General features: G+C 45.4%; 1 protein-coding gene across 1 annotated transcript in view; it reads right to left on the bottom strand.

The window, feature by feature from the left end:
- LOC114371415 (protein MAIN-LIKE 1-like) overlaps positions 1-22,352 on the bottom strand; it is a 34,096-nt gene extending 11,744 nt beyond the window's left edge. The window contains exon 1 of the mRNA XM_028328870.1: positions 21,795-22,352. Within this exon, the coding sequence (XP_028184671.1) occupies positions 21,795-22,352 (558 nt within the window). The remainder of the gene's footprint in view (positions 1-21,794) is intronic.
- Between the last annotated feature and the right edge of the window lie 2,018 nt (positions 22,353-24,370).

The raw sequence follows: 24,370 nt of genomic DNA on the forward strand, positions 1-24,370 counted from the left end.
GGTGAGAATGGAGGATTGCCTTGAGGGTCCTCACTTAGGCAATCATGAAACCAGCTCCAAACTCGAAAATGGAGGACACATGAACAGCCCTAAGCAATAACATTCATGTGGCTCCGAAAAAGGGTGAGAATGGAGGATTGCCTTGAGGGTCCTCACTTAGGCAATCATGAAACACAGCTCCAAACTCGAAATGGAGGACACATGAACAGCCCTAAGCAATAACATTCATGGGGCTCCGAAAAGGGTGAGAATGGAGGATTGCCGTCAGGGTCCTCACTTAGGCAATCATGAAACACAGCTCCAAACTCGAAAATGGAGGACACATGAACAGCCCTAAGCAATAACATTCATGTGGCTCCGAAAAAGGGTGAGAATGGAGGATTGCCTTGAGGGTCCTCACTTAGGCAATCATGAAACCAGCTCCAAACTCGAAATGGAGGACACATGAACAGCCCTAAGCAATAACATTCATGTGGCTCCGAAAAAGGGTGAGAATGGAGGATTGCCTTGAGGGTCCTCACTTAGGCAATCATGAAACCAGCTCCAAACTCGAAAATGGAGGACACATGAACAGCCCTAAGCAATAACATTCATGTGGCTCCGAAAAAGGGTGAGAATGGAGGATTGCCTTGAGGGTCCTCACTTAGGCAATCATGAAACCAGCTCCAAACTCGAAAATGGAGGACACATGAACAGCCCTAAGCAATAACATTCATGTGGCTCCGAAAAAGGGTGAGAATGGAGGATTGCCTTGAGGGTCCTCACTTAGGCAATCATGAAACCAGCTCCAAACTCGAAAATGGAGGACACATGAACAGCCCTAAGCAATAACATTCATGTGGCTCCGAAAAAGGGTGAGAATGGAGGATTGCCTTGAGGGTCCTCACTTAGGCAATCATGAAACACAGCTCCAAACTCGAAATGGAGGACACATGAACAGCCCTAAGCAATAACATTCATGTGGCTCCGAAAAAGGGTGAGAATGGAGGATTGCCTTGAGGGTCCTCACTTAGGCAATCATGAAACCAGCTCCAAACTCGAAAATGGAGGACACATGAACAGCCCTAAGCAATAACATTCATGTGGCTCCGAAAAAGGGTGAGAATGGAGGATTGCCTTGAGGGTCCTCACTTAGGCAATCATGAAACACAGCTCCAAACTCGAAAATGGAGGACACATGAACAGCCCTAAGCAATAACATTCATGTGGCTCCGAAAAAGGGTGAGAATGGAGGATTGCCTTGAGGGTCCTCACTTAGGCAATCATGAAACCAGCTCCAAACTCGAAAATGGAGGACACATGAACAGCCCTAAGCAATAACATTCATGTGGCTCCGAAAAAGGGTGAGAATGGAGGATTGCCTTGAGGGTCCTCACTTAGGCAATCATGAAACCAGCTCCAAACTCGAAATGGAGGACACATGAACAGCCCTAAGCAATAACATTCATGTGGCTCCGAAAAAGGGTGAGAATGGAGGATTGCCTTGAGGGTCCTCACTTAGGCAATCATGAAACCAGCTCCAAACTCGAAAATGGAGGACACATGAACAGCCCTAAGCAATAACATTCATGTGGCTCCGAAAAAGGGTGAGAATGGAGGATTGCCTTGAGGGTCCTCACTTAGGCAATCATGAAACACAGCTCCAAACTCGAAAATGGAGGACACATGAACAGCCCTAGCAATAACATTCATGTGGCTCCGAAAAAGGGTGAGAATGGAGGATTGCCTTGAGGGTCCTCACTTAGGCAATCATGAAACACAGCTCCAAACTCGAAATGGAGGACACATGAACAGCCCTAAGCAATAACATTCATGTGGCTCCGAAAAGGGTGAGAATGGAGGATTGCCTTGAGGGTCCTCACTTAGGCAATCATGAAACCAGCTCCAAACTCGAAAATGGAGGACACATGAACAGCCCTAAGCAATAACATTCATGTGGCTCCGAAAAAGGGTGAGAATGGAGGATTGCCTTGAGGGTCCTCACTTAGGCAATCATGAAACACAGCTCCAAACTCGAAAATGGAGGACACATGAACAGCCCTAAGCAATAACATTCATGTGGCTCCGAAAAGGGTGAGAATGGAGGATTGCCTTGAGGGTCCTCACTTAGGCAATCATGAAACACAGCTCCAAACTCGAAATGGAGGACACATGAACAGCCCTAAGCAATAACATTCATGTGGCTCCGAAAAAGGGTGAGAATGGAGGATTGCCTTGAGGGTCCTCACTTAGGCAATCATGAAACTCAGCTCCAAACTCGAAAATGGAGGACACATGAACAGCCCTAGCAATAACATTCATGTGGCTCCGAAAAAGGGTGAGAATGGAGGATTGCCTTGAGGGTCCTCACTTAGGCAATCATGAAACACAGCTCCAAACTCGAAAGTGGAGGACACATGAACAGCCCTAAGCAATAACATTCATGTGGCTCCGAAAAAGGGTGAGAATGGAGGATTGCCTTGAGGGTCCTCACTTAGGCAATCATGAAACACAGCTCCAAACTCGAAATGGAGGACACATGAACAGCCCTAAGCAATAACATTCATGTGGCTCCGAAAAAGGGTGAGAATGGAGGATTGCCTTGAGGGTCCTCACTTAGGCAATCATGAAACTCAGCTCCAAACTCGAAAATGGAGGACACATGAACAGCCCTAGCAATAACATTCATGTGGCTCCGAAAAAGGGTGAGAATGGAGGATTGCCTTGAGGGTCCTCACTTAGGCAATCATGAAACACAGCTCCAAACTCGAAAGTGGAGGACACATGAACAGCCCTAAGCAATAACATTCATGTGGCTCCGAAAAAGGGTGAGAATGGAGGATTGCCTTGAGGGTCCTCACTTAGGCAATCATGAAACACAGCTCCAAACTCGAAATGGAGGACACATGAACAGCCCTAAGCAATAACATTCATGTGGCTCCGAAAAAGGGTGAGAATGGAGGATTGCCTTGAGGGTCCTCACTTAGGCAATCATGAAACTCAGCTCCAAACTCGAAAATGGAGGACACATGAACAGCCCTAAGCAATAACATTCATGTGGCTCCGAAAAAGGGTGAGAATGGAGGATTGCCTTGAGGGTCCTCACTTAGGCAATCATGAAACACAGCTCCAAACTCGAAAGTGGAGGACACATGAACAGCGCTAGGCAATAACATTCATGTGGCTCCGAAAAAGGGTGAGAATGGAGGATTGCCTTGAGGGTCCTCACTTAGGCAATCATGAAACTCAGCTCCAAACTCGAAAATGGAGGACACATGAACAGCCCTAAGCAATAACATTCATGTGGCTCCGAAAAGGGTGAGAATGGAGGATTGCCTTGAGGGTCCTCACTTAGGCAATCATGAAACTCAGCTCCAAACTCGAAAATGGAGGACACATGAACAGCCCTAGCAATAACATTCATGTGGCTCCGAAAAAGGGTGAGAATGGAGGATTGCCTTGAGGGTCCTCACTTAGGCAATCATGAAACACAGCTCCAAACTCGAAAGTGGAGGACACATGAACAGCCCTAGCAATAACATTCATGTGGCTCCGAAAAAGGGTGAGAATGGAGGATTGCCTTGAGGGTCCTCACTTAGGCAATCATGAAACACACTCCAAACTCGAAAATGGAGGACACATGAACAGCCCTAAGCAATAACATTCATGTGGCTCCGGAAAAGGGTGAGAATGGAGGATTGCCTTGAGGGTCCTCACTTAGGCAATCATGAAACACAGCTCCAAACTCGAAATGGAGGACACATGAACAGCCCTAAGCAATAACATTCATGTGGCTCCGAAAAAGGGTGAGAATGGAGGATTGCCTTGAGGGTCCTCACTTAGGCAATCATGAAACACAGCTCCAAACTCGAAATGGAGGACACATGAACAGCCCTAAGCAATAACATTCATGTGGCTCCGAAAAAGGGTGAGAATGGAGGATTGCCTTGAGGGTCCTCACTTAGGCAATCATGAAACTCAGCTCCAAACTCGAAAATGGAGGACACATGAACAGCCCTAAGCAATAACATTCATGTGGCTCCGAAAAAGGGTGAGAATGGAGGATTGCCTTGAGGGTCCTCACTTAGGCAATCATGAAACACAGCTCCAAACTCGAAAGTGGAGGACACATGAACAGCCCTAAGCAATAACATTCATGTGGCTCCGAAAAGGGGTGAGAATGGAGGATTGCCTTGAGGGTCCTCACTTAGGCAATCATGAAACACAGCTCCAAACTCGAAAGTGGAGGACACATGAACAGCCCTAAGCAATAACATTCATGTGCTCCGAAAAGGGTGAGAATGGAGGATTGCCTTGAGGGTCCTCACTTAGGCAATCATGAAACTCAGCTCCAAACTCGAAAATGGAGGACACATGAACAGCCCTAGCAATAACATTCATGTGGCTCCGAAAAAGGGTGAGAATGGAGGATTGCCTTGAGGGTCCTCACTTAGGCAATCATGAAACACAGCTCCAAACTCGAAAGTGGAGGACACATGAACAACCCTAGCAATAACATTCAGGTGGCTCCGAAAAAGGGTGAGAATGGAGGATTGCCTTGAGGGTCCTCACTTAGGCAATCATGAAACACAGCTCCAAACTCGAAAGTGGAGGACACATGAACAGCCCTAAGCAATAACATTCATGTGACTCCAGAAAAGGGTGAGAATGGAGGATTGCCTTGAGGGTCCTCACTTAGGCAATCATGAAACTCAGCTCCAAACTCGAAAATGGAGGACACATGAACACCCTAGCAATAACATTCATGTGGCTCCGAAAAAGGGTGAGAATGGAGGATTGCCTTGAGGGTCCTCACTTAGGCAATCATGAAACACAGCTCCAAACTCGAAAGTGGAGGACACATGAACAGCCCTAGGCAATAACATTCATGTGGCTCTGAAAAAGGGTGAGAATGGAGGATTTCCTTGAGGGTCCTCACTTAGGTAATCATGAAACACAGCTCCAAACTCAAAAGTGGAGGACACATGAACAGCCCTAAGCAATAACATTCATGTGACTTCGGAAAAGGGTGAGAATGAAGGATTGCCTTGAGGGTCCTCACTTAGGCAATCATGAAACTCAGCTCCAAACTCGAAAATGGAGGACACATGAACAGCCCTAGGCAATAACATTCATGTGGCTCCGAAAAAGGGTGGGAATGGAGGATTGCCTTGAGGGTCCTCACTTAGGCAATCATGAAACACAGCTCCAAACTCGAAAGTGGAGGACACACGAACAACCCTAGGCAATAACATTCATGTGGCTCTGAAAAAGGGTGAGAATGGAGGATTACCTTGAGGGTCCTCACTTAGGTAATCATGAAACACAGCTCCAAACTCAAAAGTGGAGGACACATGAACAACCCTAAGCAATAATATTCATGTGACTCCGGAAAAGGGTGAGAATGGAGGATTGCCTTGAGGGTCCTCACTTAGGCAATCATGAAACTCAGCTCCAAACTCGAAAATGGAGGACACATGAACAGCCCTAGGCAATAACATTCATGTGGCTCCGAAAAAGGGTGAGAATGGAGGATTGCCTTGAGGGTCCTCACTTAGGCAATCATGAAACACAGCTCCAAACTCGAAATTGGAGGACACATGAACAGCGCTAGGCAATAACATTCATGGGGCTCCGAAAAAGGGTGAGAATGGAGGATTGCCTTGAGGTTCCTCACTTAGGCAATCATGAAACACAACTCCAAACTCGAAGATGGAGGACACATTAACAGCCCTAAGCAATAACATTCATGTGGCTCCGAAAAAGGGTGAGAATGGAGGATTGCCTTGAGGGTCCTCACTTAGGCAATCATGAAACTCAGCTCCAAACTCGAAAATGGAGGACACATGAACAGCCCTAGGCAATAACATTCATGTGGCTCCGAAAAATGGTGAGAATGGAGGATTGCCTTGAGGGTCCTCACTTAGGCAATCATGAAACACGGCTCCAAACTCGAAAGTGGAGGACACATGAACAGCCCTAAGCAATAACATTCATGTGACTCCGGAAAAGGGTGAGAATGGAGGATTGCCTTGAGGGTCATCACTTAGGCAATCATGAAACACGGCTCCAAACTCGAAAGTGAAGGACACATGAACAGCGCTAGGCAATAACATTCATGTGGCTCCGAAAAAGGGTGTTGGCGGGACCGAACGGGCCACCGGGTTTTTCCACCTAAAAGGATAACATGCTTTTTGCAAAGAAAAATAAATCATTCGCGAGAGCACCACATCTTAGAGAAACAATATACTTGTGCCAAGGGTAATCTTCCTTGTAACCGAGAATGAAGGGTAGGATGTCAACTTCTAGCTTTCAAATGAACACGCAGGGGAAACATCGGGCTAAGCTGAAAATAAATCACTCATAGTGTATAAAACTCACAAGGCATGTGTTTTATCCTATTCCCAAACCATAACTGCACCATGACTCTATTTTGCACGCGACTTCCTATCGAATCAAAGATCAAACGTACGATCACGGACCAATAGGATTTTCTTGAGGTCAGCGTTTTTGGAGAGGAAGCTGGGTGTTTCGGTCTTTTCCTCTTTGTTAATGTGGGGTGGGATATTGCCAGTCAAGAATGATTCTGAGTGGCAATCTGGCTTTGAAGAATTTCTGTCTTCTTTCTTTCATTGATCGAGAATTGCTTCTTTTCCCTTTTCACTTCTTTTTGATCTTTGATCGGGAATCCTTCTTTCCTTTCTTCTGTTCTTTTCTTTATTTTTTTCTTTTTTCTTTTTTCTTTCTTTCCATTTCTTCCTTCTCTTTCTTTTCACTTTTCCTTCCCCCATCCCTTTCTTTGGGAAATTGGGTTTTAGCATTCTATTCGCTCTCCCTTGAGGAGATTCCGCTGTCCTTTGCTTCGGGGGAAAGTATGAGGATTCCTTTTTAATAGGCCAAGGTTCAGAAAGGTCTAAGATTGTGTTTCAATGGGGTCTTTTATCGTGGGAACCCAATCTTGATATTTGGGGCGAAACAAATCTGGGTGTCAAGGTGTCGGTTTCGGGCCGAACTTCCATATTATTCCATAAGGCACGCGTGACAATGATGATTTGAAAATAACGTGCAAAATTAGTCATGGCTACAACCAGGTGGGCACTCAAGCATCCCGTTTATGGCATTGTGATACTACGGTTGGGAATTTACACAAACAGACCCAATGTTTCCAAGTTATGTTCTTTCATCAGTTCAATGAATTCATCCATCCTTATCTCGGTTCATTCCGGAAAATAAACTCTTAGCATCAGTCCCTTGTTTCCAGAAGATGCGTTTGCTCTTTACGAATGATTTATACTTCTTAACTATAACATGTCGACCTTCGCGGTCTTTCTTTCTCTTTAATTTTTGTTTTATTTTTATATATGTTCACTAAAACTATACACTACGGTCCTTTATGAGGAAAACCTTTCTTTGTACATCTATATTTTTATACATGACAAACTTTTTCTGTACACGCATTAGAACTCTTCTCTTTACGTCACACGGTCTATATACAAACCCTATTTACATTCAAAGATTTTTCATTTTTCCCAACACACACTTATGGTTCACACAAAAGTTTCTTCATATACACTCGTTGCTCACACACACAAGAATTCCTTTCCACGCATCATTTACACACAAAAACCTTCTATACACATTTTCCCTTTTACATACATGTATAAATAAAAACCTTTTTCTTTTCTTTATGAACATGACTTTTATTCACAGCGCTTCTTTCTTTTTATTAGGATTTTTGGTTCATTTTATTTTATTTTTTAGGACGACGTTCCTAAATGAAAAACTCTACACGGTTCTGGAATTTCAACAACACTATTGACAACAACGAAACAAGTACCGACGTAACAACTCAAATGACATGTATGTACAAAACAAAAGTCAAAACATGAAACAAACGTCAGTCCTTTAGTCAAATGCAAAATAAGATGATATGTAACAGAAAAAACAAATGGAAACAAAAAGAAATATGGATCAAGAGATCTCCCAATCATGTGGCCCCGCTCCCTCCTAAGAAATCAAGTAAATCGGTCATCTCTTCGTCCTCGCGGGCCTCATCTGCCTCGTCGGGAGCCTCTGCTGGTGCCTCTCCTGCCTGGGCCTCAGGCCAATCTCCAGGCCATGCGACCTCTGCCCTGAACTGGTCCGGAGTAGGGCACGAAAAAGAAGCAAAGCTCTGGCTATGCAGGCTGAGACTCATCTGATAAAGACAATCATGGGTCTGTACATGTGCCCGGTGGTTGGCCGCCTGCTGGCGAACCAAATGCCGTAAATACTGCTCCGTATCAAACAATCCGGCTGGACCAGCCTGATGAGGTGGCGGCGCGTCCGCGGCCTGTGGTGCATCACCCTGGACCTGTCTCTGCGTGCAGTACTTCTCAATAAAAGCTCGGGTGATGGGCGGCCGAATCACCTTGCTAGGTGCGACGGGGACGCCGAACGACTGGCAGAGTCCTGTGATCATGGCGGGAAATCCCAGGGCCCTGTTGGACTTATCTGGGTCCAGAGGGTGCCTGGTAGGCGCCATACCTGCAAATATATAGATGGCATCAGCGATTAACTGAGCCACATGGATGCTCATCCGCGTCAGGATGGCGTACACCAACTGACACTTCGACAGGGGGAGGTCGGAATTATGATCGCTGGGCAGGATGTTGCTGAGCAGCAAAGTCATCCATATCTGAGTCAGGGTGGTCATGTTGGTGCGCATGATCCGCACCCGTCTCCCGGCAGCAGTCCGGGCAAAATCCTGCCCCGGTATACATAGCAACTGGGCGATGGCCTCCTCATCGAACCCATCGGAACGGTTCCTCCTCTGGCCATACTCGCACTCCTGGCCCTCTTCCAACACTAAAGGATATCCCAGGAGCTGGCCGATAGCATCTGCATCGAACGGGATCCACTGACCCCTCACCCAGGACCTCATATCATGCACGCCCTCCTCTGTTGGCCAAGCGTTGGCATAAAATTCGAGGACTATGTCTGGATCAAACTTGGCCATGGGGGTAACCAGTGATGCCCACCGCCGGCGAACTATCTCCTCCTGGAAATCGGTATACTCATCGTCCCTGAGCTGGACGCGTCGCTCCCGGAGAAATGACCATCCCTTGATGGCCTCGAAGCGCTGCTGGTGTTCAGCGCTCCTAAAACGGTGACTATCATACTCGGGAGCGGAACTAGTTCCTTCGGCCGCCTTATCCTTCTTGGATCTCTTTGAGGCGAGTTTCCTCAGGGCCATTTCCTGCGAAAACAAACATTCAGAAGTTAGTTTTACAAGATAACGCTTATCTTAACGCAAAAAGGTCGTGCTAATCCCTCTGATGGAGAACAGACTCATGTAATCCATTTATGCACACGTGTATGTGTAGAAACTATCCTATTATTTACATCAACATACAAGGATATTCAAAACATTCTAATTACCACACATATATTTTTTGGAAAGAATACTTACACGTATACTCAAGGTATTGTGCCAAAATTACATATGTTCATATCCTAACTATTTTGCTACCACAAACTACCCACACACATTTGAAGTATTTTATTAACATACAAATTTTTGTTGTTCCATTCATATTTATTAATGCATATATGCACACTGGAGAGCCAATCTCACGTCGCGCACACACTTGCATTTGAAAAGGAACTTTCATGCCGTCTATCCACACTTGAGGGGCAATTCCACATCATATATTCATTTGGGAAGCATTCTTGTGCCATTTTTTGGCATGGATACATTTTTTTTTTGAAAGGCTTCTTATGCTACTTGTGGGGAATGAATTAAAGCGTGAAAAGGGAAGCAACAACTCAACAATGGAAGCTTGGGGGCTGCTGTTCTCGTAGTTCCCGTGAGCTTGGGGGTTTTTGAAGTGAGGGGGAAGAGTTTTGGGTGAAGAAAACGTTCCCCCTCCACCCCTTTAATATTTTCGTACAGGGGTTGCTCGCCCAAGCGAGCTCAGCTCGCCCAGGCGAGCTAACCTGTACCCCTTTTTTTTTTTTTTAGGGGTGCATTAACCAGGCCTCCCCCCTCTTATGGGTTAGCGTTTTGCCTAACTTGAACCTACTTAAGTTAGAATTAGGTGTTGATTACTTATTTAAAAACAAACAGTAGTAAAAGAAACCGCGAATGTAAAGGATACTGGGCTGCCTTGCAGCGATGTTCTCTACTTGTTTAGCGCTGGGAAAGGGCAACGATCGGTCGGTCGTGACCCTATCCCCACTTGCATCCGTCCCCATGTACCTGCAAGTAGGAAACAAAATCTGTGGCCAATCGTGTCCGGTCATCGTCTTACCTTGGTTGATTTCCACAGTCAACTTGTCTTGACTTCTAACTGTGACTTGAGACGATTCTGCTCCTTGCTATCACAAGATATGCATGCGCATGTGCATGTATGAATGTTTCTAATGCGATGATTTTATTTTAGTGAAGGCTGGTTAGGTTCAATTTTAAATAAGCGTTTGGGGCACCCCATACACCGAGCGAAGAGGGCTCAAGCTATAACAAATCTAAAACACAAGGTTTGAAACCAAAGGGAGGACAAAAAAAAACCTCGCCCATCTTTTCTTCTTTTTAAAAGATCAAGAACAAATACAAAGGAAGGGAATTCCTGGAGGAAACCAGGAAGAACAAAAACTCAGGATTAAAAGAACATGCAAAGGTCCCCTCGATTGCCCCAGATTTCAAGCGTAATATCGTTTAACTACATCGGAGTTCACGGGCGAGGGCAACTCCTCGCCATCCATGTGGGTGAGTATCAGAGCACCCCCAGAAAAAGCTCTTTTCACCACGAAAGGTCCTTCATAATTCGGGGCCCACTTGCCTCGATTATCTTTAACAGCGTGGGACATCTTCTTCAGCACGAGGTCCCCCTCGTTGAACTTGCGCGGGCGTACCTTCTTGTCGAATGCGTTCTTTATCCTTCGTTGATACAAACGCCCATGGCTCATGGCGGCCAAACGCTTACCTTCAATAAGGTTAAGTTGGTCGTAGCGTGCTTGAGCCCATTCTGACTCTTCTAGGCCTGACTCTGCCATTATCCTCTGAGAAGGAACCTCTACCTCAAATGGGAGTACCGCCTCCATCCCATAAACCAAGGAATACGGCGTTGCCCCAGTAGAAGTTCTCACCGAGGTTCTGTATCCGTGTAGGGCGAAAGGCAACATCTCATGCCAATCTTTGTACGACACTGTCATCTTTTGGACAATCTTCTTGATATTCTTATTCGCAGCCTCTACAGCCCCATTCATCTTTGGCCGATAAGGGGTAGAGTTATGATGTTGGATCTTGAAGTCCTCGCACATCTCCTGCATCATCTTATTGTTCAGATTGGTGCCATTGTCAGTGATGATCTTCCTGGGGAGTCCGTATCGACAAATCAACTCCTTCTTTATGAATCTAACTACCACATTCCTTGTGACATTAGTATAAGAAGCTGCTTCGACCCATTTGGTGAAGTAATCTATCGCCACAAGAATGAAGCGGTGACCATTCGATGCTTTGGGTTCGATGGCCCCAATGACATCTATTCCCCACATAGAAAAAGGCCAAGGGGCGGACATAACATTGAGAGGATGTGGCGGAACATTGACATTGTCCGCGTATGCCTGACATTTATGACACTTCCTTACATGAGCGCAGCAATCACTTTCCATGGTGAGCCAATAATAACCGGCCCTAAGGATTTTTCTGGCCATAGCATGCCCATTGGCATGTGTCCCAAAGGAACCCTCGTGGATCTCCTCAATCATGAAGTTCGCCTCTTTGGCATCTACGCATCGTAGGAGGGTCATGTCGTGGTTTCGTTTGTACAGGATGGTACCACTTACAAAGAAACCAGTAGCCAATCTCCTCAACGTCCTTTTGTCATTGTCAGAAATCCCTGGTGGGTATTCCTTGTTCTCGACATACTGTTGGATGTCGAAATACCACGGTTTCCCATCCCGCTCTTCCTCTATTGCATAACAATATGCCGGCCTGCCTTGAGATTTGAATTTGATGTATGGCAGATCCCCGTGTGGGGCAAGTTGAAACATGGATGCCAGGGTGGCTAGTGCATCAGCCATTTGATTCTCTTCCCGAGGTATGTGGTGGAAGGAAATGTCGTCAAAGTACTTGGCTAACCTCAAGATGTGAGTTTGATAGGGTATCAACTTCGAATCCTAAGTTTCCCATTCTCCTTTCAACTGGCGTATCACCAAAGCTGAGTCTCCATACACCTTGAGTAGTTTTACATCAAAATCAATGGCCGCCTGAACCCCGAGGGCGCACGCTTCGTACTCGGCCATATTGTTGGTACAATCAAAACCTAGCCTAGCCGTGAAAGGAATACACTGATCATCCGGGGATACAAGGACTGCCCCTACTCCGTGGCCCAAAGCATTTGATGCCCCATCGAAGCAAACAATCCATTTGTCTAGGTCCTCATGCGACCGCTTCTCTTCAAACAGGGCCATGATATCCTCATCTGGGAACTCGGGGTGCATCGGCCGATAATCCTGGAGGGGTTGCTGGGCCAAATAAACTGCTAAGGCACTTCCCTTTACCGCCTTTTGGGTGACGTAAACGATATCGAATTCAGACAAAAGTACCTACCACCTAGCGATTCGTCCCGTGAGGGCCGGTTTCTCAAAGATGTATTTCACGGGATCCATTTTGGAAATAAGCCACGTGGTATGGCTGAGCATGTACTGCCTAAGCCGATGTGATGCCCATACCAGCGCACAACATGTCCTTTCCAGCATTGAGTAATTCATCTCACATGCGGTAAACTTCTTGCTCAGATAGTAGATGGCTTGTTCCTTTTTCCCAGAATCATCATGCTGACCCAATATGCACCCCATAGATTCGTCCAACACGGTCATGTACAGGAAAATGGGTCTTCCCGTTACAGGTCTTTCCGCAACCTTCCAAACAGCTTACACAGATTGACAAGGTGTTCGTCCTCAGTCTGAGACTTGGCAATCATGTCATCTACGTAGACCTCTATTTCCTTATGCATCATGTCATGGAACAACGCCACCATGGCACGTTGATAGGTTGCCCCAACGTTTTTCAGCCCGAAGGCCATCACTTTATAGCAGAATGTCCCCCATAGGGTGACGAAAGTGGTCTTCTCTACATCTTCGGGGGCCATCTTTATTTGATTATACCCCGAGAAACCATCCATAAATGAGAAAAGGGCGAATTTGGCTGTATTATCTAGCAATATATCAATGTGTGGTAGGGGAAAATTGTCTTTAGGACTGGCTCGGTTCAAGTCCCGGTAGTCTACACACATTCGAACCTTGCCGTCCTTTTTCGGGACTGGGACAATATTGGCCACCCACTCCGGGTACCGTGCCACAGCTAAGAAACCTGCATCAAACTGCTTCCTTACTTCTTCTTTAATTTTTAAGGACATCTCGGGTTTCATTCTTCGTAACTTTTGCTTAACCGGGGAAGACCCAGGATTCAACGGCAACTTATGCTGCACAATGTCGGAATCCAGACCGGGCATGTCTTGATACGACCACGCAAAGAAATCTTGATACTCTTCGAGAAGGGTTATGAAGCCTTGGCGGATAGGCACGGTCATACCGGTTCCTACCTTTACCTCTTTCTTTTCCTCCGGGGTCCCCAAGTTTACCAATTCCGTTTCTTCTTGGTGAGGCTTCATTTCACGTTCTTCCTGAGCGACCAACCTCTCCAATTCTGGTGACAGGACGTCCTCTTCCTCTTCCTCGTTTACCGTTTGGCTTATATCACGATCGAAATCGATTGTCAAACCCTCATTGTTAGGTTCCTCAAAGAATCAACCCTCACATCTATACCAAACAAGACAAAAGAAACAAAAACATGCAAAATGATATGAGAAAAGGTGGAACCGCAAGAACAGATGAAACAAGATCTCTTTGATTATTTAATAAGGTAGGTTTCACAAAACAAAAGAGAAAGGAAATCTATAGGCTCTAATTACATTGAATCAGCGGTATAGACTTCTGACTGGCTTTTCACACGCCAGTTCCCCATTTGGGAATCGGGGTGGCATGGTTGCACAAAACTTGGTGGGTCTTGAGGGAACTCCTCTTCTATTGCGGCCACCTCCTCCTCGGACACCATTCCAACGCTGGTGAAACACTGGCTAATACGGCCGAGCCATACCCTATCCGCCCGAAATCTTGACGGCACGTTCCTCCTCCCCGGCATCCCGGGTTCGTACCCTAATCCATACTTGTATGGATTTCCCTTGATATCGACCACGTCGGCATTCCCGAGGCAGTCCTTGCCTAGACCCATTCCGGGCTCAAATCCGTTCCTGAGCATAACACGCGCCACCATTATGGCCGCTTTGGAGAGAGAAGGTAGCGACGGACTTGATTCCACAGAGGCGCAGCTCACCACCTCAAAGGATTGGAAAGCCGTTTCCAATGATTCTTCCGCCATTTCTACGTACGGTGCGGAGGAGGGGCAGCTCACTAACATATCCTCTTCACCCGACACTATCACTAAAAGTCCACCCACTACGAACTTCAATTTCTGGTGAAGCATTGAAGGGACCACTCCCAGGGCATGAATCCACGGTCTTCCCAAGAGGCAGCTATAGGCAGGATTTATATCCATTACTTGAAACACCACATTGCAAGTGTGGGGGCCTATCTGAATGGGAATGTCGATTTCCCCCATTACTTCCCGCCGAGTACCATCAAAGGCCCGCACCACCATCGAGCTCGGTTTTAAACGTGACGCACTAAAAGGAAGCTTTTCCAAAGTGGTCTTCAGCATTACATTTAAACTCGATCCGTTGTCGATAAGTACCTTTGCGACAACATGGTCCATACATCTCACCGACACATGTAGAGCCTTCTTGTGTCCTCTCCCCTCAACGGGAATCTCTTCTTCCGCAAACGCGATATAATTGTTGGTGGTTATATGATTAACGATGCCTTCGAAACCCTCCACTGAGATATCATGTGCTACATGGGCATCGTTAAGGACCTTCATCAACAGCGCACGATGAGGCTCGGAGTTTATGAGTAGTTCAAGCAAGGAGATCCTTGCTGGAGTTTTATTCAGTTGCTCAACTACCTTAAACTCGCTTTGTTGGATGAGGCGGAGGAACTCATGGGCCTCTTCCAAAGTCACTGTTTTTCCTTGAAGTCCCTCTCTCTTTTCGGCTCCTCTTGCCACGAGAGGATCTACTTCTTTCGAGGGGGTGGCTATGTCTGTGGGCTCTTGGACCATGGGCGCCTTCCCTTTAGAGGGCAATTCCGCCGGGTGAGGGGAAGCGAACACCCGACCACTGCGGGTTACGCCACTGAGGCCGGTGATGTTGGTTACCTTAGCTGATAGGGAGTCAACTTCGGTTACAACTCTTTCGCTGGACGCGGGAGGGGTATACTTCCACGGAACGGCCTTATTACTTTGATATGCAAATGGCGTTGGCTTGGGCGCCGCCCGAGGGTATATGGGTGTGGAGCCGATCCCTTTTCTAGTAAAACATATCACTAGGGCCTTTGGGGTTAAAGGAACCTTCTTATCTTCCGACTGCATGCAAATTTGTGGTTCTTCCCTCCCCCCTATGGATACTTCAAGCTGCCCGCAATCCATGAGCCGCTGAAGCAATTCTTCTACTGCGGGACAGGTTTCCATGTCGTGCGACTCCCCGAGGTGAAATAAACATTCGTCCCTTTCGCCTCCACCTCGGGAGACCATGCATGCCGCTTGCAGTGATTGATAGATGAAGCGTCTAGAAGTAGCCACGTCTCCTAACCTCTTTGTCCGTGATGGCCCGTCCTCTTCGATGACGTTCACGCTAGCCCCTCCATGACTAGCTAGCGGGTTGGTTTTAACATTTGGGCCTTCCTCCTGAAACGCTAGCCAGCCGGCACTAATCAGGTGCTGCACTTTATACTTGAATGGGATGCAGGAGTCAATATTGTGTCCGGGAACTCCACTATGGTACACACACTTGGCACCCGGATCATACCACTTGGGGTAGGGTGGCTGGAGAACCTTCCCGGGTATGGCCACCACCAAGTGATTCTCCAATAATGAAGGCCATAACTCGGAATATGCCATGGGAATAGGAGGGAAGTTGTCTTTCGGGTGCTGTGCGTATTTATAAGTCGCGCCGGGGGCTGTATTATTACCTGGCCGGGGTGCGGCTGGAGCTGTGCGTTGGGTCGGCGCTCTTTCTGCTGCGGGTGGTCCTTTTACTTGAGTCGGGAGGGAATTCTCGGCTCGGATTAAAAAATTTGGGGGATTGGGCTGGTATGAGCTTTGGATGTTTTGGGGTGCTTTCATCCATGTTGGGGCGGTGGTGACCGCATGGGCGTCTCCTTCCTTTTTCCTCGCGCCCACTACTGGGGCTCTTCTATTGTTGTTGGGGGCCATATTGGCAGCATATTCGAACTTGCCTTTTCGTAGCCCGGATTCAATCCTTTCTCCGGCGAAGACGAGATCCGCAAAGTTAGCTGGCATGTAGCCTATCAGCTTTTCATAGTAGAACGTGGGTAACGTATCTACCATAATTGTGATCATCTCCCTTTCCGTCATGGGCGGTACGACTTGGGCTGCGAGATCTCTCCATCTCTGGGCATATTCCTTAATGGACTCATGCTCTCGTTTAGTCATACCCTGAAGTTGGTTCCGATCGGGAGCCATGTCCGTATTGTACTGGTATTGCCTAATGAAGGCAATTGCCAAGTCCTTCCATGATCGGATCTGGGAAGCTTCCAGATTGGTATACCATGCTACAGCTGCCCCGGCCAAGCTGTCTTGAAAGAAATGGACCAACAACTTTTCGTCCGCAGAATACGCCCCCATCTTCCGGCAATACATCCGGAGATGCCCCTTTGGACATGTCGTCCCTTTGTACTTATCAAAGTCTGGTACTTTGAACTTGGGAGGGATGACGATGTTGGGCACAAGACATAAATCTGCCAAATCCGAGAATGGGTAATTGCCGAGGCCCTCGACTGCCCTCAACCTCTCTTCAAGCGCCTCAATCTTTCCCCTATCTTCCGCAAAGGGAACAGATTCTTTTACGGGTGTGGGTGAGGCCGGGATATGGCGGACTATGTTCGGCTGGGGTAGTTCATGCGGGGATGGATCTTTGAGGTGGAGCAGGGGGCCAAGATGGGTATCTCCTTCCCCATCGTCTTGTCCGGGATAGTCTTCATAAGGTGGGAGTTGCCCCTCAAAAGTAGGGGCTTGGCTTAAATCTTCCGGAGTGGCACGGGGGGTGAAGTCCGGAGGCAGGCCATAAGGATAAGCTTGCGGACTATACCTTCGACCGAACACGACCGTGTTTCTGTCTAGGCCCGGATTCAAGGCGGGCTGCAGCATCGGCTCCGCTTCCCTAACTGTACTGGAGGCGGTTGCGGTGGCTTTATCCTCTATGGTTTTCTGGAGTTTTAACATGACCTCCGAGATGGAAGCCATTTGATCTTTTAAGGCCGATAGATCGGCCTTCATCTGTTCCTGCACGCCCTCTTCATTATCCATTTTTTTGGATCGAGTGTTATAGGGGTGCCTTGGTGTTTTCTTAGTTATGATGAAATTCCTAAAGAAATAAACAACGGTGAGTATGCCACCAAAACATGAGTATGCAAATGGATGATCGGAGCACTTGGATCCACCCCAAGATTTTTAGATAACGTAATGAGTCCAGAACTTCTCATTTTATAAAAAGAACAAAGCTTTCATCTAGCCAAGATTATACAAAGGTTTTACAAAAGAACCTAACGATTCCTAATTATATGGGCCATCAAATCTATCATGTGTTGACAGTAATTGATTAGCCCATGAATTTCCTCGGGGGCAGTACACACTTCGGCCATGGCTTTTGCTTTGGCTAATAGACGCGGGAGGTCTTGACTTCCATTCAAGGTCAAGGCGAATCTATCCATCCACATAGTCGCTTCTTGATGCAGCGCATCAATCACCCTCCCCCTTGCTTCTTTTTCGGCATACACTTGTGCAAAATCCTCCACTAGCTTTTGTTCATGGGCCATGGACTGGTCCAATTCTTCCTTGTATTGCCCTATGATAGCTAGCATGCTTTGCTCCGTGGCTTCCACGTGTTGAGCCAAACTCCTTTTGGACCTCGCGCAAGCAACTAACTCTTCTTTTAAGATCATGCCATGCACCCGTGACCGATCTCTCTCCTCTCTTCGGAGCTTGAGCTCATTGTTGCTTTCTCTCGGCCATATTCCTCCTTGCGGGCCCTTTTGGTTTCTTGTTCAAGGGCTCTTGCAGTGGCCGCGTTTTCCTCTTGTAACTCGGTGCACTCCTTCCGAATGTGTGTAGCAGCTGATTTGAACTTCTCCTTGGCGAGTCTCGCCTTCCCTAGCTCTAATTTTAGAGCTCGAACTTCTTCATCTTCCTTCGGAGCTTCGAAGTTCTCCTCATCGATAACTTTCAATTTGGAGAGCCAATCTAAGCCCCGCGTGTGAATTCTTATCCATCCATGATAACCTCCGATGACGCAGTTTTGGATGCCTCTAAGCTCCTTGTCTTTCCTCAACGGACTCCTCCACGCCTTGTGGATTCTTTGTATAACCTTGAGACCTTGCGCGCCTAGATCCCTCACAAGGAAAGGCGAGAGACTTTCTTCGGTTGGCGCTCCCCTCATGGGATACCCTAGTTGTCTTATGGCGAGTGCGGGATTATAATTAATACAACCCCTAGTCCCTATCAGTGGAACATTAGGATAGTCCCCACACGAGAAAAGAACTCCTTCCTTGCCTTCCTTCCACCGAGGAAACCAATTGATCGTGCTGCCCCCTATCCCAGCCAAATGTTGGTCCCAATCGACTCTTCCTTTTTCGGCGCATGAGCGATAGCTTTAAAGCGAACACGGGTGTCTCGTGTCTTGTCGGAATAGGTGTGAAATCAACCACACACAGAGAGCAGGTAAACAACAGACAATCCGTGCACTGTTTTTCTCACACCTCCGGTCAAAGGTGTCGAACAAATCTGCCAAGATAGCTACCACTGGACTTTCCTTGCTATGGTGATATGCGAGGAAAGCATCAATGGCGGCTAAGTCTACCAAGCCGTCAACGTTCGGAAAGAGGACAACCCCAAAAATCAGCAAAGCTAAAACATCCGCAAACGGGCCCCACTTCTCTTGGCTCGCCATATCCCTTGCCTTGCCTTCCAAGTATTTCCGAGGCAGGCCCACTACGCCGTTCCGAATTTGCTTCATGCGATCCAACTCTTTTGCTGAATCTCCAATCACAGCTGCAACCTTACTCAAGGAAGGAAGAAAGCCGGAGAAAAGATACGGTTTTCTCCCCCCGAGAGGGCATCCTAATATCTCTTCAAACTCTTCAATAGTTGGTACCATTTGGAAGTCCCCAAACGTGAAACACCTCAACGGCTGGTCATAGTATTGGGCGAGGGATACGATAGCTTCCGTAAATACCTCCGCTACGGTCAAATCTAGAATCTTCCCGTAAACTTTGCGGAAGGCTTGCCTTTGGAAGGGTCCCATCAATCGTCCCAATTCCTTGAGGCTAGTGACATCTAGACCTTTAACCTTGACTTGATAAAACCTTTTGCCGTTTTGATTTGTCCCCATCATTTTACCTTAAAAAGGGGTGGATCAAGACTCCGACATGAATGATGCAATGCGTATGCATGAAACAGAAAGAAAACAACACAAAGGGGTAATTCACACATACGAGACCACAAAGATCCAATTTTAATGCTACGTTTTGGGCATGACGGCGCCTCAACGTAGCATTAAAAAGGTTACGTATTACTCCAAAGAAACCAAACATCACTAGCAAAACTATAAACTAGTGCTATTTACCAAAAATGCATGAGAACGAATGGCACGGAGCGTGTTTGCTCTTTGCCCCTATTTGGGAACCTAGGACAATATCTAGGGGTCTCTAATAACTACTCCCTAACAATTCATAACTCACACGGCTGTTTTCTAGAGGTATCATCACTCAAGATAATAATATTGTGGCGGTATGGAATACCAGCGACAACACATTATAAAGAGAGAAAGCTCTAGACGAAGTTTCACTATTATCAAGCAAGTCGGAGACTTAGCATGATGATAGATTCACCTCCACTCCTTAAATTCCCATGAACCCGGGTATAGGGCCCCTTTTTTACTCAAACCCGTGGGTGCTTAGAATGCAGTGTAAAGAATGCGAAATAGACAACAATTATTTACATTTTACACAGTTCAACAAATGCACACACGAAGTTTCACAAATCCACAATTCCTTAAAATAGGCCTAACTCACAAAAATAGTCCCCAATGGAGTCGCCAACTGTCGCAACGTGCCCTTCGCGGGCGAGCGAGGGCGAGGCTCACGGGTGCGCTTTCCAAAGGAGGAAAGGTGCGCAGAGTCTCCACCAACGTTTATTTGTGGGAAACGTCGGAAAAACCGAAGGAAACCGGTCAAAATGAAAATTCTAAGTTCGAGAGTTGTATTTACGCTTGAGGAAGGTATTAGCACCTCTCACGTTTGTCCCAAAGGACAACAGCCTATTTTTTAGAATGGTGAAATTGTGTTATCTTAACTTTTATTTCTTTTTATTTTTTGAGGTCGACAAAAGCGGGGCTCTTGCTCCTACGTACCCTCCATCAAAGAGGAAATCAGACCTACGTAGTTCTTCCTTATGCGTGAATCAAGTGATTCTTTTTACTTGAGGGGTGATCATTTTAAGGCGTTGGACCTTAAAAATGATCCTTTTTACTTAGTAAGACACTGACATGATGAACTTTCAAAAACCTATTTTTGTGGACGAGCTTGACTAGGCGAGTTTGGTTTTAGCCTTAGTTTCACTTTAGTTATTAGTCAATTCGATTAAGAATGAGAAATCCCAAAGAGAAAACGTCCGATTGATTTTTCGCTTTACTTTACTAAAAGGTATTTTTTTGATTATTATATTATTATTTTACCTCCTTTTTTTGATTTCCAACGTGGTTACGGCACGACCGAACGGTCGAAATTCATTTTAACCAAAATTAACGGATGATACAATTCAAACGATCGGTGGAAATTTATTTTATTTTTAGATTAAGCGAGAAATGACTTAAATAAATGGCTTAAGCACGTCAAAAGGGGGTATAAAAAGCAAATGAAAACGAGAATAAAAATACATGAAACAAAATGTGGACCACCACAGGTACATAGAATGAATTGAAAAGCTTGGTTTGAGGTACTTACCCGTTGAAGACTGAAGAAAACGAAGAACGAACGATGAATCTTGAAGAACGGTCGAGAATCTTCGCGTAATTACTCACGGAAACGTTACGGAAGCGTCTCGGCTTGGATTTTCTTCACGGAAATAATTTTCCTCAGCAATTTCGAGAGAGAGAGAAGTGCCTAAGGGGCTGACCCTTTTCTTCTTCACTTCTCCCCCTATTTATAGCAAAATAGGGGAGAAGCTTGCCACCCAGCTCGCCCAGGAGAGCAAGGTTGCTTCCTCCAGAAGCAACGGCCTTCTGGAGGAATCTTCTGCCCAAGTGGGTCTGGTTGCTATTTGCACCCCTCTTCTATTTTTTTGTAATTCTTTTTCCGTAACGTTACGAAACTTTATGAATTTCGTAACGATACTTATTTTCCTTCCACAAGGTTACGAATCCTTATGGATTAGGTATTTACTCTTTTTTTAGCTTTCAAAGGAGTTACGGAAACTCACGGATTGCGCAAAAACACCTCTTTTCGATTTCCGCCACATTACAAAATTTCACGGATCGCGCAAGCCTGCTTCCTTTTGATTTCTGAGACGTCTCGGGACTTCATTTATTGCGTGTCATCAAGTAATAATCCCCGGATGAAATTAGGGTATGACAATCACGTACCCATTGCAGACATATGTACAGTCCGTGACACTGGACTGTCTCAGCCCTAGCAGACTCTGGAGAGACCATCAACAAGTCCACCAGCATCTGAACCGCATCGTCCACGTGCAAGGGCTCAAATGCGTGTAAGTCGCCAATAACGGGAAGATGGAGAAGAGAGGAGACGTCGTCTAATGTGATGGTGAGCTCTCCCACCGGGAGATGGAAACTAGACGTCTCCCGATGCCACCCCTCCACAAACGCGGACAAAAGTCCTCGATTGCCGGTGTCTACCGAACACGCGATCAGAGGACTTAGTCCTGTACCAGCAATAAGTCCCTCAATGGCAGGGACATGCCTACCTAAATTGTGGACCTTCCTCCCATCGACGTGATCCGCAGTCACAGCGACTCGCTGCCTCCGTGTGGATGCAGTAGGCCGTCGACGCTGCGGAGCATCATCGGAATCATCACGATCTCCTCTGCCCACACCTCTGCCAGTGACTTGACCTAAGGCACGACCTAATCCTCTAGTCCTAACCATGATCTGCAAATGAGTACCGCAAAATCCATCACTCATTTCATTCTCTCAAATTTTATGCGTGAGTCTCACAAAGCCACCAAAGCCAGATGACAAATGAAAATGATTAAAATCATTGAAAGCATTGACTAAATCAATAAGCACACACACTTGTGTGTTCGAAATCATTGAACGAAGATGGAATATCCAACTTCATCACCTATTACATGTGGTTGTCAAGTTTTCGAATGCAGAGTTCAATCACAATTGAATTTATCTTATTATTTTCAGTAGTTAGTATCTGTGATAGACCTGATATTTTGTATCTGATGTTGCTTCACATTGAATTTATCTTATTATTTTCACTAGTTAGTAAGAAATTGGAAACATGTGTCTATGATAATTGTGAAAACATCCAAATTTGATATCAATCTCTATCACAATCGTAGTTACATTGTTAACCATAAACAATAGGAGATGGAACTAGTGCTAAGAAATAAGAGAGTGAGATACATATATATATAGTTAAGGAAGATATTCACAGATGATAACCTTCTTAGGTACCTGATAGTAAGCTTGCTTGATCATTAGGTACCTTTTTTTAACCAAGGAAGATATTCTTAGCCTTCCCTGCTTCCAGCTGATTTTTTGTGTAAATATTTAAAATTTTATAAGGCTATAGTCTGTTTATCAATTATGACTTCTTACCTTTATCTACTATTTTCACAGAATCAAGAAATTATTGCAATCAAGGCTCCAAAAGCTAGTTGCATCGAGGTCCCTGATCCTGATGAGGTGGGATCTACCTTCTGCTAATATGAATGTTGCAACTTGTTTGGTATAACAAGCTTTTAATCGATTTCTCACTCAAATAAGCTGGAATTAGGTTTTCGGCAAAGGCAGTACAAAATGATTGTTCGAAGTGCCATTGGACCAATAAATTTGTATCTCTTGAGGTACTTATTTGCTGTAACATTGAAGCCAAAAGTTTCCTTATTACTATGTTATCTGTGTTTGCTTTTGTTAAAATCTTTGCTCTTTGTTAACTTAAGGTCATTTTTTTCCTTCTTTCTCTTGGGTCTTCAATAACTGATAATTTTTAATCTTTGAAGCAAGGACGACCGCAAGTTTGAGGATGATAGTGCCAAACGGATGAAATTAATGGATCCATCATGGAATAGTGATCCCATCAGAAAGAGGGGTGTGGGATTATTAGAAAGCCAACATGATGAAAAAAAATCCTTCTGAGCGTTTCAGTTTGCAGGGTTCACAAGCATTTGGAATTCAAGAAATTACTCCCACGGGTTTTGAAGTATGTATTACTTGAAGCTCTAAATGATAAAACCATAAGCTGGGAAGACAATGTTTAGTCATTGTGTTTATTTGCAGATGGAAGATGACTATTGGTTTCAATCAGATCCTGGAGTGAGCCAAACAGAATTGTGGGGTAGCAATATCTTCTAAGCAATCTTTATTATATGAATTTGATTCTTGGATTTCACCACTACACAAGAATACAAGGTGACCAATTTAAAGCTCATAATAATGAATGATCTTTTTTGTCTCTTTCTTTTCTGTTCAGGAAATGAGTAGTTGGTTCAGATAGATGTGCTTCAAGACGATTAATCCAATAAGAAGTGTGGGATTTGCTTGAACACAAGCTTCACTTAAAAGCTAAGTCTTTACCTTTGTTCCAAATGCAAATTAGATTTAAGTCTCTTGTTTTTATTTTTCTGCCATAACTTAAGCCTATACATAATTCTTTACCCCATGTGTGGTTCCTAAAGATTAGTATAATCATCACATACTAGGTATCTTTTGGAATTTTTTAAATGAAGAAGAGGATACTATTTCGATAATCAATATATAATCATAATTCATGCTAATCAATCTAATCAATATAATCAATATAATCATAATTCATGCTAATTAATATATACTATTTCAATAATTCCCTGAAAGAGGATACATCTATATATAATCATAATTCATACTAATCAATCTAATTCATCTTGAAAGAGGATACAATTTGTAAAATGAAGTTGTGGCTATTTACAGATCAGGTGATCCGTAAGCAT

Source organism: Glycine soja, chromosome 10, assembly GCF_004193775.1.
Source record: "Glycine soja cultivar W05 chromosome 10, ASM419377v2, whole genome shotgun sequence".
Lineage (NCBI taxonomy): Eukaryota > Viridiplantae > Streptophyta > Magnoliopsida > Fabales > Fabaceae > Glycine > Glycine soja.